The following is a 17,827-nucleotide window of genomic DNA, read 5'->3' as shown; positions in this document are numbered from 1 at the left end:
AGAGAGATTTTTATCTTGGGATGAAAGTAATCCTTTCCACAGAAGTTTTGGCCTTACTCAGAGTGAGTTCCTTTACACAAGAATTGTACACTTAGTTATTATTTTTTGGAGGTTTTGCTAGTTATTTTTAAAAGATGAAGTCTGTTATAAAAGCACTGCCTCTGCACTCCAGCTTTCAAAATTAGGTGTTTCTACAATTTATTTTCCTCCTTTAGTATTCTTTAATATTTCTTTCATCTGTTTTATATTTTTACGCTTCCAAATTGTTCCAGTTCAGTGACTAATATATGCCAATTCAAGCTGCTTATTCCAAAGTCATGTTAAATTGTCACATTAGCTTCATTAATTTTCAAAAAAATTTAGATTTTTTTTGTGTAAACTTGGTTATGCTACCGAATTACATGCACTAAGGGGAAAAACAAGTTGAATGGGAATCCTGGGTGAAGCAAAGACTGCATAATTGGTTTTATGCCAGACCTCCTGCCTTTCACATAGGTGGGAAAGGGCCAGGGAAATGTCAGAGGTGGAATTCAGGGCAGCACAGTACTCCTGCAGAATTGTAAAGTGACCACCAACTGCAGCCAGCCTGAGAAATGGCTGGGGCTCAAGGCTGCTTTAAGATGGAAATGCTCAGTTCTCCTGGAATCTTTCTACACCTAAGAGCCTCGAGATCACTACTGCATGTTTTGGGAGGAAATGCGTTCACAGCTCTCAAGCAGCTTCTCCCCAGAGCTCTTCCTGTGGGACAGGGCTGAGCTGGCTGTGAGGCTGCAGCCTTGCCAGTCCAGTGCAGCCTTTTTCTAGCTTGGGGTTTGGGGTGTGGATTACCCCCAGTTTGGGGTATGGATTACCTCAGTTCCCCTGACTGGAAGTCCTGCTCTGATACAACTGAGACACACGTTTTTTGGGAGCCTTTGCCTGCTCTGTGGCTATGCCTTTCTGTGCTAACCATTCTTGCTACTACAGTTGCAGAATCCAGCCTTTTAGAGGTGGTTTGGTTTTAATTATTCTTTTTATTTAGTACTTTAAAGAGAATCTATAAATAAGGGGTTTTGCATTGTTAAGGATGAGGTATTTTTTCCCATTTCCCTTACACTGCTCTAGGATCACAAGCAAAACTAAAAAATAATCAGTTAGTTAATCAAGCCGGTGTCATCTGAATCCTCAGGCAGCACAAGGGACAGGAAAAAAGGTGACTTTTTACAGCACATGAGAAAAGATTGTTCCTTTTCTTTGATAATATTTGTGTCTTTCTATGAGGCATTGCAAGTGATAAAGATACAAAAATGATCACACTGGAAACAAAAGTATATAGTCTCATGCTCCTTTTTAATTTAATCTGTTACAGTAATGTAATCAATAATGATTTTTTTTCCTCTGCAGTAAGTCTTATATTTTGAGAAAAAGGGAGAGAAAGAAGAAAGAAAAAATTATCAGTGAGTTTTGCAGAAGAGGAGAAATTTCCTTATTGCCATAATTCTGAATTAGTCATGTATTCTGTACTCACTCAAGTTTTAAATAATAATGTAAAAGTCAACAAAGAGGCAGTTTACAGCAAAGAGGTCTTTAATTCAAGAATCCCTTAAGGAATTAAAAATTCTGAAAAGATTACATAGGTTCAATCAATACCTGCCTGAAAATATCATAATATATGGAGATTAAATGACATCATGCTATGTGAAGAAATTAAAAGAAAGTATTTTCATTATTGGCCTGATCTCTTTTTATTTAGATCAATAATATCAGTTGAAGTTAAATCTTTACATGTCTGCTTTATATTAGGAAAAAAGTTGACAGTAGTCTGCCTTATGGTGTGTACCAACTAGTATAGTTCAGAATTTAGTGATAAACTTAATTTCCTTTAAGTATTGATTAGAGCCATGAGAAAATCATAAACTCCTTACCACTCATAGAAAAGCACTGAAACACCAACAGATACCACTGCTGGTGCTGTCATGTGCACCACTTTGCTTTTATTTGCATCAGGACACGTAGTGAAAATCTCAGCTCAAATCCTCTGCGGAGCATCTCCACCAGCTGGGTAGGAGGAAGGTGTTAGTTCTGTGTTCCATTAGTGCCAGCATTATTGTGTACCACCCTGGTTTTCCAGGTAGGTGACTACACACAGGACGGAGTACCTGGTTATATCTGTCCCTGCAAGGTGTATTGCCCACGTTAGCTGGATTGCTGGGTGTAGTACAGGAGCTTTTCCATGTCCACTGCACACCACCCCAGTGCTTTCTTAAAAACCAGAGCAGAGGGAGGCTTTGAGTTGTATTTATCACTCTGAAAGTATTTCATCCTGTGTGAATATCCAGCTACAGATAAATGTGATTTCATTGCCATGCTAGTGCTGTTTTATGCTTCTGCATGTGTTTAGTGCTTACCGTGAGTGCAGGGGTTTGGTTCTTGGGAATACGCCAGACTACAAATTGATGACACAACCTCCACAGCTGGCTTAATGCACTGGGTCATGTTTTAAATGGCACACTCTGTATAGAGGCTTGGCAGAGCAGAGGATGTTGGTGAATTTGGTGAATAAGATCTTAATATATGATAAATAACATAAAATCCCCTGTTCAATTACTGGGCTGTATATTGGGGCATGGCTTTCCAACAAATGAAAAGGAAGTGGTAACAGCTGACAATGCTGAAGAACTACTTACAGGTGGTTCTTCCCTCCCTCCCCAGTTCTATTTTCAAATTCAGTCCAGGGATTGTGAGTGCTGTATCAATGACAAAATCTTCCTTCTGTGCGCTGTGAAACTTTAGGGAGAGTACGCAGAGATCACACAAATGCTAAAGAGAAAATTGCTGGATTTTTTAGCTTCTCATGCAGCACTTGCCTCTGTTTATATACTAGATAGTGCATAGTAGTTAACTTTTGCAGTAACAGCCCCAGTATGTTGGCTTTGTCCTGTTGACTTTCTTGCCTTGGCATGGTCATTTAAAGACAGCCAGGCCAAGGCTGTCTTTCAGGATTACAGCTAACAGAGGAAGTCAAGGAAGGATGGAGAAGGTCTAAGAAAGGCAGACAGAGCTGGACAGACAGAGCAGCAGAAAAGGTGGGGGGAGATGAATGGGGAAGGAGGAGAAACAAACAGGGCAAAAGCAAAGGACAGATACTGTAGCAAAAGGGCAGAAATGAGAAGAGAGGAGGGTAGAGAAGGTCAAAGAAAAAAGGAGATGGGCAGAGCAGAGGGGCAAAAAATTGTGCAAATATTTGGACCAAGGTGAGGGTGGAAGTGGACTGGAAGTGAGCAGAACTGTGTTAGTACAGATTGCAAATCATACCAGGCAATGACATAGGCATGAACAATTCAAGGCAAAGATAAAAATAATAATCTAAACCCACAAATGCTACAAAATCAACTATGAAGTGGCGCTTTATGAAGTGGTAGTGACATAAATGGTTGACAAGAAATATTCTGTGTAAGGAAAGGTAAATTGCATACCTCGGGCTTTTTCTTTTCTGACTTACTTCAGCTGCCGCTTCCCTTGCATATCCTGCATATTATCCTTCTTCAGCAGAATTTCCTGCTTTTGCAACTTGAATTTTGTAACAACTTTGTAACTTGCATCTCTTATTTTTTGTGTAGGTTACATTTTAGCAGTCTTCTGCTTTAGAATTTATTTTGCATTCCTCTCATGAATTCAAACAATTGAAAGCAAATGTAAAATAAACTCTGCCTCAGGTAGGTTTCTCACTGAAGTCACTAGGTCTTTTTCCTGATTAAGTAGATACAGACTCTGGTCTATTCTGAAGTTCATATTAGGACATAATTAACTGCTGTTAGAGGCTAGTAGTCTAGGCAAAGCCCTAACACTAGAATAAAAAGGAGTTTACATTAAAAAGGAGCAGATGTACTTTGTTCTTATGTTCCAGGACCATGTTTTGAATAAACTGATTTCACCTAATGTCTGAATCCTAAAGTGAAGAGTGCCATCATCTACGCGTCCAGCATGGGAAAGGTTGGGCTGAACTTTGCTATATTTGTTCTGTCCTGATCTGTAAGGGCTGTGCTTTCACTGAAACTGAGGTATTGCAGACAGTGTTTTGGTAGCTCTGAATAATATTTTAAGTAAAATATTCTGCATAATTACTACAAAGTGTTTGGATATGTTTTCAGTGAACATTTCATGCCAAACCCCATAAAAAGAACTTAATTCACAGAGTGTGCAGTTCCTGGGTACAGAGGCAGAAGTAACAGAACAAAATGTAATAGAATATTATTAACACTTTCAAAACAGGACCTACTGTACACTCAAGGTGTAGTTCCATTAGATGGTAAATAGCTTAGAAGGCAATGAGAGAACCCTCACAGTTACCTATATATCCATACATAAAGCTTGCACCTAATCATTCTATTGAAATACTTTCCTGAACTTAGTCCCTACAAATAAAACCCCTTTTAAACTTCCTCTGGAAAAGGCTATTATGTGAAGAATCCTCAAAGGAAATACTGCTGCAAATACTACTAGATGAAAATACTATATATTCCTTTCAGTTAATTCTTAATTTGGCAGTTTTGTTGCAGTTTGCTGCTCTACCTTAAATTGCTGCATTAACTTGAATATGTTTTTAACTTTTTTATTTTCAATTCTACCACGAGTAGCATTTGTTGCTGAGTTTGTAACTTTAATCTATACTTTTTTGCTGAGTGTTTGCTCTGTGGTGTTGTATTTCTGTCTGTAAGTTTTTTTGGGATTTCTCCCCGCCCCCCCCCCCCAGTTACATTTCCATTTTTGTCCTCTAGTATTCCTCCAGACTCTCATCAGCTTATTTTAGTTATTCTTCTGTTCCTTATGTATGCTGTCTAATCAAAAATCCTCCTCACTTGCTGCAGGATTTCCATGTTATTGTGCTTTCAGCTTCTGAGATGCTGTGTGATGGGATTCTGCCTTGGCTAGTGCACGGTTGTCTAAATTTGCTGTGTTTCAGATCATTACACTGACTTTAATTCTGATGTATTTGCATTTGACTCAGTTATAGTCTAACTCTTTTCCCTTGATCAGTTAAATTACTATCTATGCAGTGTTACATTTCTGGAAATACTAACTAAATGCTTACAATTGAAGTGCTATTTACAACTGCTGACCTCCAGCTCGTTTCTGATTTCACTGTGATGTTGACCTTTTGTAGATTACACTGTTGTAAATCTTTGAAGTGATTCTTCTTGTCATCATATTTCTAGTAATTATGATTTGCATTGCATTAACACCTAGAAGCCTCTCCCACTTTACCCTTGTTGCATAAGATGACCTTTCTTATGCACTAATTCACATACAGGTAACAGAATACAGTTCTTTCTGTAGAATTTATGTTAAAATGAAGATGAATGCTTGCCTCTGTTTCCATTCTTTAAATATCAACCTTTGAATTAATGAAATTGCTCATAATGGGTTCTTATTCCTAGAAACTATTTTCTTCCTTTTCTAAATAAATCAGAGTCTTTTGAACTTTTCTAGGTTTTAAAAATGAATAAATAAAGATAAATAATTTAAAATATTTGAGAGAGGTAATGTTTTAGTAAAATTTTCTCAGACTTTGCTTATTGGGCATCAGTATCAAAGAAAGCATTAAGTGAAATTTGGACTGATATTTCTTCTTTGTTCATATTTCACTTCAATATTGGGCAACACAGAAACTGACTTGCAGCTGATCCTCACAACAATCAGCATTTAATTCTGTGAGTTTCAAAATTACAGTTTTATTTCTACTCTGATAGCTATGCTTTGAGAAGGTGATGCCGATTGGATGGCATACTCATTGTATGCTTTCCCAACATACATAGTGGAAAACAGTTATGAATTCTGTTCATAGACTTGCTTAATAAATGAATTTGAGGCAGATGACTAATTTCTTTAATGAGAATATTGCTTAAAAGTCTGTGTAAAGAGCTGGCTGTTGACTCTAATGACAGAGGATGCTCACAGATAATGGCATCACCTGCATCTTCATATCTGGTTTCACCCTGATCTCATATATTTTTCTGAGGCCTTCATTTTTTTGTTCAGATAAATCTAGGTATGCAGACTAACCAGTTGCTTTTGGGTCTTCCCAAATTCTTAGATAACATGTGCCAATATTTTGAAGATTGTCCTAATTATGTTTCTATTTTCACTGAGAAAGTTGTGAAGTGCCTGTGAAAAGCCATATTTTTGCTTTGAACTTCTTCCTTTTTACTTCCCTTAAGTGTTGTTTTTACTTCCCTTAAATTGTCTTGTTTATGTATTGAGTGTGTGTTGGAAATCTTCTCTGCTCCCTAACTGCCTTTCCTAAGCAATCCCCAATGTTTGTATTGCATCCTCTTACTTTTGCACTAATTGGAGTAAACCAGTGATTGTCACTTCATATGAAAGTGATCATGCCATGATCAATCTTGCCCTGAGCTGTCTGTTTTCTCTTAAAGAATGACTTTGTATAAATATAAATTCTTTAATGTATAGAGTAGGGTTTATTTATTTTTTCGTCATATAAAGAAGTGATAGGACAGGTCTGGAACGACCAGTTAATTCTGAACTGCACCTACTGATGTGAAACATAATGTTACTACAGACTGAGAATTTGCTCTTTAGGGAAGTCTTATGATGTTCTGCATAGTATGCAGTGTTTGGAAGAAACTAAACTAATCCCCTCTTTTGGAAGTGTTAGTGTCTCTAAAATGTCAGTAAATGCCTAGTCTTTAGGTAACTTTTCTGAATACCTGTGGGCATTTTGCTGATTTTATATTTGTGTAAGGCTGTGGAGGACAAAACAGTAATGATTTTTTCAAATGCTATAGAACCTTACACAAGCTATATTTGCCACTGTTCTTCAGGAAGGAGGAATATGGAGGGAAGGTGGTTTAAGTGATGGCTGTCAGGTGACATACCCCAGTCATTGGCTGAGTACAGACCCAAGGACTCCTAATTCTGAATCTCTTGATTTAACCACTAGGTATTGCACTATTCCTGACAAAGCATCACTCTGTTAGTGAGGGGATAAAGTGCTACTAATACATCAAATCTTATCAAATGACTTTAAACTTATCTTGGCTTTCTTTTCACTAAGGTTTGCTGTAAATCTTTCCTACTGGGAAGTAGCAAGACTCGTGTCCTTGCTAAAAGGAGAAGATTGATTTACTGTATTCATACGGAACCAGAAGATTCCTAGGAGTATACAGTAATGAATTGGAGTATCCATAAGTTTTTTCCCCATGCAACACTTTGGGAGACCTTAAAGCCTGGAATATGTTACAGAAGTGCATTTGATGGAAACTTATAAATGTGTTTTGTCTTATGTCTTCTGCATAGAATAACAGCATAACAAATATTTTAGTAAGATCAGTATTCTTATTCTTCAAATAATCTAATTGATTGTTCATTGGGCTCAGTCAGCCAAAAGTGGAGGGAAACTTTGTACAGACATCATTAGTTTTTCTCCATTTAAAGATTAATCATGAAGAGCTCTGGCTCTTTAATTCTGTAATTTGTATATTTAATGGGCTGCTGCAGAATCTATGACAGTAATTAGCATAGCCTGAAAACTCATTAATACGCAACAACATGATTAATGCAGCATTAATGCAAACATGACTGAAGTTATTTGGGTTATGTAGTAAGAAGATTAAAGCTAAAATGTCCTGTTTGTTTTACCAGTAGTGGGTATAATGGGGTAGCAAGCAAAATAAGAAAAAACAGGTATCAAATTAGTCATTTTAGTGTAAAAGAAACACTCAGATCTCATCAAGAGGGTTTGGGGTTTTACTTGACAATTGGTTTCCACAAGAAGCGTTGCATGTTTTCCCCTTTCATTCACTCACCATACTCTGTGTTTATGCTTGCTCAACATTTTAGTTTGATTTAGCTTTTTGGCAGTTTGATGTATTAAGAATGCCTAAAAAAATTTTTCATATTGAATCATTCTGAATAAAGTTAGATTTTTTCAAAATACAGGAATTTTTTAAAGTCTAATTTAGAAATCATGGATTTTTTAGCTTCTTTTGGTTTTACTGTGATCACAAAAGAAAAGGGGTTCCAGTTAAAGTTTGGGAAAAAGTTTGAGAACTTCTTGTATGTGGGTTTATACAAAGATATATGTGTGTGTACACATGACATGTAAATGTATATGTGAGTCTTAATTATATATTTTGTATTTCTCATAAAAAAGCTAAAGCAGCTTAAAAATGAAGAGGATTTACTTCATCAATGGAATTGCTAACTTAGTGTAATGCTAGTGATGATGTGATGATGTGTAATGTTAGTGATGATTGAAAAAGTTTTTGAGCACATTAAGGTAACAGTAAAAGATGAAGCCTGATCCTGTATGAAAAACAACAACAGGTCTTGGGCAGCGTTGGGAAGACTTTCCATCTTCTCTCAATAAAATACAGGGACCTATAGACCAACACACAGTGTGAAGAAGTCTTTGTATTTAGCAGAGGATCTTCATAATTATGTCTAGGGAAGTGTCCTCTGAGTTTCTTCTTTTCTTCCAATTCTCCTATCCGTTAAATGAAACTTCTTTGAAAACTGCTCCATTTTTGTTAAGGCTTCCTTCTAATTCTTTTCCTACAGTTGAGTTTTCTTATCTATAAAAGAAATTAATTAAGTCTCTTTTAGCTATTGTGATGACATGAGGTGTCACTCTCACAGAGAGAATAGCAACAAAATGCTATGGAGGTATATAGCAACTGTTATTTTTACTCTCCATCTCTCCCCTCTTCAGTTAAAAATAAATTTTGGTTTATAATGTCTATGGGAAAATGTGTTTTGATTAGGCAAGAGCATTTCTACACAGTCTTAATGTTAAATAAACACTTTGGGTTTGTCATCCTGAAGGGAATGCTAAGAGCCTAATGCTATAGTCAAAATTTTATATACAATTCTGATTCATTTTAGCTGGCATTATGCACAAATAAGGCTCTCAGTGAGCATAAAGTGATCACTTTCTTTGCCAACAATTTTCTGTTCATTGGAATGTGCAATTATATAATTATTGAAACCATTTCATATAACAATGTAAGTAGAATGGAAATGCAAATTATGTTTCTACAATTGTGCAATTTTGGGAAAAATTCACTGGAAATGGATGTGCTTCACAGATTATGCAAAATTAGTTTCTGAAATTGCTTTGTGATTTTCAAGATATTTGGCAGATTTCTTATTTTTTATTTTTGCAGTTGAAATGTATGCTCTTTTCCATTTATTTTCTTCCTAAGACTACAAGGGAATTTTCCATTATATGCTAAGGTATTATTCCTATTATTATCAATCTTACGTATAGAGGTTGGGATTTGTTGTATTTATGAAAATTAAGCTAAAACTAGTCTTGCTGATCACTGACAAGGTTGGAAATTTATTTATGTGATTGTTCTTAGCACTTTTGGATAGAGTTGTTCATATGGTTATATGTAAGTTTTGGTGAAGACTCTTGAGACTTTTGAGACTTGTAGATAATTTCTTTGTATTTACTGAGTTTAATAACTTCCACTTTTTAGCTATTTTCAACTCTGAACATCTATTTTTAGAGAAAGGTGCTTTACAGGTGGTTTTGCTGAATGGTTGAGACAATATTAATTTTTAAGTAGGTCCTTTCACTTAAATCTCTCATCTCTTATTGCAAAAGATGATTTCAATTGTCTTGCCTCCCTGCCTACATTCTCTCCTCTACTCTTCTCCAAAAAGTCAAATGAGAATTTTTGAGGACTCTAAACATTTTTGTATTTTGAAATGTTTTTGACTTTCTAAAAACCTTTCTTTTTTTTAGAAAAATGAAATTCAGTTCAGTTAATTTGGAGAGATATGTTACAGGAAGTTGTTATCCTCTATATTCTGGATGAATGGTTTCTTGGTGAAATAAAACCTATTTTAAACTTTTTATTTTGTGAGAAAAAAGGGTTTTGCATTAGTCAGAAATTAATTTTATTGCTGTAATAATTATAAATTATTAGTATACGTTATGCTAATCTGGGAGCTGCTCTAATTTATTATTTTCCTGCTGACTGCCAACTGCTTCTTCTAAACTCAAAATAATCCCATGTGCTCTGTAAACTTGCCAGAAATGCAGTCAGCATCTCAAGAGCACATTCTTGCCTCTTAAATATTTTTGTGCTGGTCTTGTAAATCGTACTGAAATGTGCTGGAAGACTCTGAATCCAGATAGTCTGATCCTGAAATGCTGCTGAAGTTCTGAGCCTTGCTAAACTTACATGAGGGAAGCAAAGAGGGGTTAGAAAAATCCCACCATATGCATTTCCTTTACTGAACAAAGAACTGTGTTCTGACACATCAAAAATTGGAGTAATATTATATAATTTTAGTTGTCATGTCAGCCTCTTCCTGAAAGGGACTCTCAAAGCTGTGTCCCTCACAGGGTAATTGAGATGCTGGTGTTTACATCTCAGTTGAATGCCTTTGAAAATGCCTGCACTGGTCGTGTTTCACAGGCTCATTCCCATTCCAACCTGGGTGTGCCATCTTTGAAACTAGAACAGAAATCCAGTCTCATTCCACTACTACATAAATTGAAAGTATAAGTATGTAGATTCTGACAGAAGATTAGTCTGTCCTAATATGGTTTGGGATATTTGAAAACACTAATGCTAATAATTACTAATTTATTTTACTTGTCCTTTTTATTACTCTGTAGTCTTCATCTTTTATGTTCACTATTTACGATGCTTGTATTATGTTTTGTACAATGCCATTATAATTAAAGAAATTCAATTACAGAAATTAAATAAATTTCTTTATTTATAATTAAAGGAATTCTGACAGCTTCTGCAATTGCATCTATAATTTGAAATGGAATTAAAGAATTTACTTGAACGACATACATTAATGTTTAATTTGTAGTAGAATTTCCTGTTGGTTTTTATCCCAGAAATGATAACAAGTTCTTGTGGAACAATCATTTGTGTCACAGAAGCAGGCGTGTTAAGTGAATTCTTGAGTTGCAATTCAAGATTCAGTTGATTAAAAGTACCTTCCTACTATGCCCCACAGATGGTCATGTTTTCCATCCAAGATTTAGTAGCATGAGTAGTGTGGCTGAGATGCAGTTTCTGTATATGACAAATTACAGAAGTAATTGTAATGTCACCACTTTATTTATGTTTCTATTTTTATGTTATATTTAACATTGAAATTAAGATTTTATACGCACACACTGAAATAATAGACATGAGTCTTTGGGAAACTTGAAAAATGCCTCACCCTACACCTAGGTATGAAAAAAAAAAAAGGAAATTTTTTTTGTAATAAAGTGTGGTTTTCAAGTTCTGGGAAACCTCTCAGATGTTGGAAGGAAAGATTTCTCTGTCCAAGTGAAGTAAATCCATTTCCAGTGTTCGGTGCCACTAAGAGAGAAAAATGGCATGCATGTAGTTGCTAGAAGCCTGAATGGGCTTCTGGGTGTGCTTTGTGTTGACCATGAGGTCCAGCATTAATTGCTATATTCTTGTGAAAAATATTCACTTCACAATTTTTTTTATCACGCAGTGAAAATATTTTCTATGGGACAGAAGTTTTCTTAATATTTGGTTTTTCTCTTGTAGTCACTTCTAGAAATGTGAGAAATCATTAATATTGAACTTTGTTATCTCATGAGAGATTCCAAAGATCCTTGAACTTAAAGGGATGGAGTCCTTTTCTCAGTTCTTTTAATAGGTGACAAATGAATTTAGAAGAAAGTAATGGTTCCTGACTCGTAAATAATTTCTAAAAAGCTGTAGTGGCTCTACAAGCAGGATTATTCAATATCCAAAGAAAATGAAGGTTTTTGCATAAAAATTGAACACTTCTGTAATTACTGCCATTTTACTGCTATGAACCATTTAATTTATATTTTCTAACACAATATTATACAAGAATGGTGTTTTTGCAGAAACTCAATTATTTTGTTTGTGTTTGTCCTTCTGAATTAGGTGTGAGGAGGGATCCTCTGGTCTTCAGAAATGTCTTTTGGCAGCTTCATAAAAATACTGGCAGCTTGTTAAATTAACTGTGCTCCCCACTGCTGGGATTAGAGGCCATCAGTCTCAGCCTCTCCAGCAGATACTGCAACTGGAAGTACCTGGAACCTCACAGTATTGCAAGTGTTCATTTCTGAGCCAGGCAAAGCTATGCTTCTCCTTCACTAGGGACATTGTTGGTTGAGGTTTTTTATGTACAGAGGTTACTTGTGTGCAACTGCTTTTTGCAGGTGTTTTAATAGCAGGACTGATTTTCCTTGCCTTGGGAATGTTTTGTGTCTGTGACTGCATCACGTGATTTACATGCAAACATTGTATGTGATTAGGTAGAGGCCAAAGAATATTTCTTTCAGATCTATGTAATTAACAAGCATAATCTAATATGAATGTGTGTCAGAATTATGATTTTTATATTTTTTTTAATATAGGTGCTCTCTACAATAAAACCTTTACTCATTTTTTATTTTCTGCCTGACATAAAATAGGGAAAATACTGGATAGTTTGATAGAGTTGGGTAAAACCCAATAACTTACCTTGTTCTGTAAAAGCAGCTTACACTGAAATGTCATGGAAGTGTATAGAATAGGTAGGCATTGCTATTATTGCCTTTTCATTTCCCTTTGCAAAAAAAATTGGTGCAGGAAAGGCATGGCTCTACCGTAAACTCAGGGATTTTATCAGAAACTAAATGGAAGACTATTGATAATGATCTGGAAAGTTCTTAATTAAGCTTAGTTAATCCATTACTCCTTTGGATATTTCCAATTTTTGTTGGAAATCTGTTTCTTTTCCAGGTGTTTGTGCACTTAGATATAATGTTCATAAAAGAATAGATAAAAAAAATATACATACAAACACGTATCTTTTGGAACCAAAACCCTACTATTCTTCATACAAATCCTTGCATGCAGAAACCTCATTTCTGCTTTACCTATAGAGATGTTAAGTGACAAGTGAAAATCCACATGGAACACATCAACTATTAGAATAGTATGCTAATATCTGAATTATATTTTCTTAAGAAAGAAGTTACTAAACAGCATTAGTCACAATTTCATGCCTTTTTTACAGATGAATAAGGACTCACAGAAATTTCTCTCAAGGACTGTCTCAGTCTGGATTTGTAAAATTTCTCCTGCAATGTCTAGCAAAGGTTTTAGGTGAACAAAACGTCCATGATTTTGCTTTGCCCTGTTTCTGCTGATTTTGAGATGATATTTTATTCATAAATTTTGTTATAACCTACAAGAACCCCTTTTGCTGTTAACCATCTACTTTCTTTTTTCTAACCAGGTATTAAAGTGAAATTTAGAACCCAGGAGCCTGATGGTTTGATTTTTTTCTCTGCATCACCTGGCAATCAGGAGGAGTACATTGCACTGCAGCTGAGGAATGGACGTCCTTACTTTCTTTTTGATCCACAGGTACAACAAAAGACAGGATCCTAAAAAAATAGCTTACATCACTTACCTTTGTACTTTTTACATGCTTATCCTGGGTGGTGGTTGTGGTGGTTTTTTTTGTTTGTTTTTTGTTTGTTTTTTGTTTGTTTGTTTGTTTTGTTTTGTTTTGGTTTTGTTTTTTTTGGGGGGGGAGGATTGGGTTTTTTTGTTTGTTCGTTTCTTAAATTTAATTGATACATGCTAACTTGCTTCTCAGAACCTTTCTGTAACTAGAGATTTTAAGGAGAGAAAACCTGAAACACTAAATACTTGCTCTTTTTATTGTTATATATGCCACAATATAAGACACTTTTTTTTGCATTTTTATGGCTTGAGTTTTTTGTCAGTGCCACTAAACACCACTACAGGTTAAACTACCAAGATTTCAAAGTTGTGCAGAAGTTTTGAATTAGTTATTAAGTTTATATAATGTTAGTCAATTATTTTTAAGCCTCCCATCTTGAGACTAAGTGTTTTCCTACAGAGATCAGCATGTCACCATTATGTAAAAACATAAATAACGAGAGGAAGTATCAACAAAATAAAAATAAGGCCAGATGTTTTGCATTTCTGTTTGGTATTTTGTGTTTTCTGTGCACCCCAAAACTGGATCTCCTTATGGAATTAAAAAACATTATGGCCTCACTTATATTTCATAAATATGCAAGAACCTGTAAATACTTACCAGATTTTCTAACCCACTGTTAACCTTTGCTTCCTGAGCTCTGCCACAGTCACTCTGTGACCATGTGGAGGTGTTTTTCAGTAGTGAAAATCCCCTTAAGTTTTGGGGCACATATAGAAGAAGCGAGGTCCTGCACAGAGGCTGGCTTGTATGTGATCCCCATGCTAGAAGATATTAAATCTGCTTCTAAGCTCAAGATATTGCTTTCTATTAATTCTACTGCATTTACACACAGGCTTTATCTTATCTTATTGTGTACTTCAGTTTTTGGGACCAAGCTTAATTTCGTCAATGTTGTCCTCATCCACATTTTAATAGGGGCTAATTCTGTTTTCTCTCTTACACCTATACCTTCTTTTAACTGAAGATATAGGTGTAAGAACTTTTAACTGAAAAGAAAATTTTATTTCCTTTGCAAGGTCTTCTGAGGTTTATTTAGATTTTTTTGTTGTTGTTGCTTGATGGTTAATTGGAGTGGATGTCTTTCAACTGACATTTTAATACTTCAAATAGTATTCGTAGACCTTGCAGATCTGCTTCTACTAAAGTACCTTTATGTCAGCTTGTTTAGATCATTCCCTAGAAGATACCTTATTTGTCTGGGGAATCTGTGTCTGAGGATACAAATACATACCTGTATCTGGGGAAGAGGGAGAGATGGAAGAATGGCTGCTTTGGGGCTTTAATTTCCGCCCCCCTTTCTTACATGTCTTTTAACTGTAAAAAAACCCAGCAGGTCTCATATTCGGTCCTCAGAGCTTCTCAGTTCATGTAATATTTTCAACAGTTACTGTCTTGTATTTTAACAGATTATTTGTTTATGAATGTATCTTTGTTTATCTTTTTGTTTCATTTGAATCAGGTAACTGTTCCATGCTGATTTTTAGAATCATTATGTCAATAGTGTTTCTTTTTATAAAATAGCTTCTGGTGCTGCTTCAGCGCTTCAGTTGCTCTTTAAAGAAAAAGAAAAGCTATCATTCAAGGCATCCAGGAACAGTGTAGGTCTTAACAGTTGATTTACTATCTTGAAAGCTAATGCTTTCTAATTTCTCATTAATAATGTGGAAGAGATTCCTGTACGTTCTCAGATTCAGAAGTAGGGTACAGTGGTCTACATCGAAGTATTTTGTGTAGAAACCTTTACAAAATCTTTTCCTTCTGAAAATTTAGTTATCAAAAATTTTCAGTCTTCCGTATCCATATTATGCTGTTACCTTACTGTCATTACCTTTGTTTTTATGCTTTTGCCATAGTTTGTTTCTTTTTTCCTTTTGCCATGATTTGCTATTCCTATTCTACAGTGTCAGATATCCTGTACTATAGCAGCATTTCTTCATCTCTCATCTGTGCATCACAGTCTGCATTAGTGTGCAAATGCTTTAATTACTTCTTATTGACATCATGTGGTGTCTTAGCCAGGTTATAGGCATTGTTTTCTCTAATTATAGTCATGGCATATACAGTAAACATTTATAGCCCTTCCTTTGTGCTCTTCTCTGAGAAATTGCAAACATTCTTTTTGATGACAATTGTGTCTCTGCAGCTTTTTATCTGTAGCAGTGTGGTGTAATATTCTGTGCTCCCTTCCAGCTGTGACCTGTCGCAGGTTAATTATTTGTACCCTCAGTCCCTTTCAGGATGCTGGGCTGAATCTTTGCTCATGATCAACAACGCGTTTTCTCTTTGTTGTGTCTGCTCTGGGGATAGTCCTGCCAAGTCCTCCTAGTGGGGAGCCTTCAGCAGCCTCGCTTCTTCCTTCGCTAAGTGTTAATTTCAAATCCTTTTCTTCATGTCCATTCATAGTTCTCTGAGCTCCGTGTACACCACCATTCATCTGGCTGTTGTCTGACCATCTCTTTTGTCTCCCTTTTGTGCTCTGCCACTGTTCCTTTTTCCTTCCTACTTGTTTTACTGCCATTCTTTGCAGGTTTCTACTTATGGTCCAGGAAGCATGAGATTTTTTTGCAGACAGATGTCTTCCTTAGTCTTTTTGGAATAATCAAAAATTTCCACAGATCTTTCTCTAAACTCAGAGTGCCTGTAAAACTTCAGCTGTCTGTGGATCTTTTTTTTTCCATGATGTCTTTACATCTATACCTAAATTTCACAATCAGCTCCAGCTAAATTTATGGCTGTCTTTGAGTGGATACAGGTAATTTCTTTTTTTTTTTTTTCTCAGGGAAGCACTTTATATTTTATACCAAGGGAAATCAGGTATACTGGAAATACAAGTCCAATGTGGAGCACCTTTTTTCCTAAATGATTAGGACGGTCTGAGGAGAAGGTATTGAGATTCTTCTCACAGGATGGAGGGAATTGTTTCCAGCTCTTCTATTTTAGAAGATGATCCATTTAATAAATTTTTCAGCAGAAAGAATGAATACCAGATACTTTCGTTGTGGGTGTTGCCTTGTTGGTTGCTCTTGTCATGGAGAAGCCAAATTATTAGGTACACTCTGAAGATGAGCTGTTATTACACAAAAAAGGAAGATGGATAATACCTGGCTCTGAGTCCCAGCTAGACCTTCCTCTTTGGCACTGGCAAAACTTCAATACCTGTTCACCTTCTTAGTAGTAGAGTTTGGGCATTGAAAGAACTTGACTGGGAAAAGTGTTGCATTCAAACTTTGGCACCTGAGACAGTATCTCTGAAGAGTCGTATTTGTGATGGTTCTCTGTATTTTCAATGTTAGCCTCGCCATGACACGACCATTTATATTTATTCAGTTATTATTGACAGCAACCAAATATTAAGACTTATTGTATGGCATAACAAAATAATTCAGCTTTCAAAATATGTGATTTCCAAAATCCATAACAAGCCATCTTGCAGCAGGCTGTTTGAATGTGATCCCAGAGTGACTCTGGTAGTTCTGGAAAAAGTGTAAAGAGGCCTTCCCAGTGCAGCACATGCTGAACTCTTAACACTCTTTTTTTGTCTTCTCCCTTCCCTCCCCCCAGAATTAAGCGCAGGTTAACACATATGCTTGTGTGGTCCCAGATTCAATTGGTTACAACTAAGTGTGGTTTCTGATGTATAAAACTGTTAATGCTCTAGACTGTCACCAAACATGATATGAAGAACCACTTATTCTGGCACCTGATCTTTAGAATGCAGCATCGTTTGTAACAATTTTAACGCTAACTAAGTACACTTTGATGAGACAGCATTTAATAAAATGCTCATTAATTTCATCATTAGCAAGGGTATGCTAAGAAGTAAGCCAGTTTCTTATGTCACGCCCAATTAGCATCCCATGCTAGTAATCCCATTAGTATTGTTGAATTCACTAATGGAAAAACTAATGGGCATGCTACCAGGGCACATTAATTGGGCATGACACCAGTTCTGGTTTTAATTATTAAACTACGATAATGAAATGTGTGTGTTTGTAAAATATTAAAATGTTGAAATAGGAGAGAAGACAATAAAAAATAGTATATGAAAAAGTTCCATTAGTATGTAAGATTATATAGCTTTGTATTCTTATTATGGGGCAGAGGGACTGCTCTCCAGACTTCCTCAGTACCAGGACGTTGGCTGAATGGAGGAGGAAATGTGCTGTAAATATTCACAGGAAATAATTCTTTCTTTATCTGTGTTCATATGTGCACATCACTGATGTATTTTGATATATGGGATACACAGTGACAGTCCCCAATGCCAAATGTAAAATGTATTCAAGGTTCCTAAGTCTATGTGCCAAAATGCAATTTCTAATAGATGAATATCACTAAA

The 17,827-nt window shown here is 35.8% G+C and overlaps 1 protein-coding gene across 1 annotated transcript in view; it reads left to right on the top strand.

Annotated features, from left to right (window-relative positions):
• The window catches only part of USH2A (usherin), a gene marked incomplete at its 5' end in the record, with an annotated part of 372,289 nt that overhangs the window by 112,088 nt on the left and 242,374 nt on the right, over window positions 1–17,827 (top strand). The window contains one exon of the mRNA XM_083856830.1: window positions 13,252–13,382. Within this exon, the coding sequence (XP_083712956.1) occupies window positions 13,252–13,382 (131 nt within the window). The remainder of the gene's footprint in view (window positions 1–13,251; window positions 13,383–17,827) is intronic.

This window comes from Zosterops lateralis (genome assembly GCF_965231275.1).
Source record: "Zosterops lateralis genome assembly, chromosome: 3".
Taxonomy (NCBI): domain Eukaryota; kingdom Metazoa; phylum Chordata; class Aves; order Passeriformes; family Zosteropidae; genus Zosterops; species Zosterops lateralis.
The sequence above is the reverse complement of the archived record's forward strand: the minus strand, read 5'-3'. Positions and strand labels throughout refer to the sequence as shown.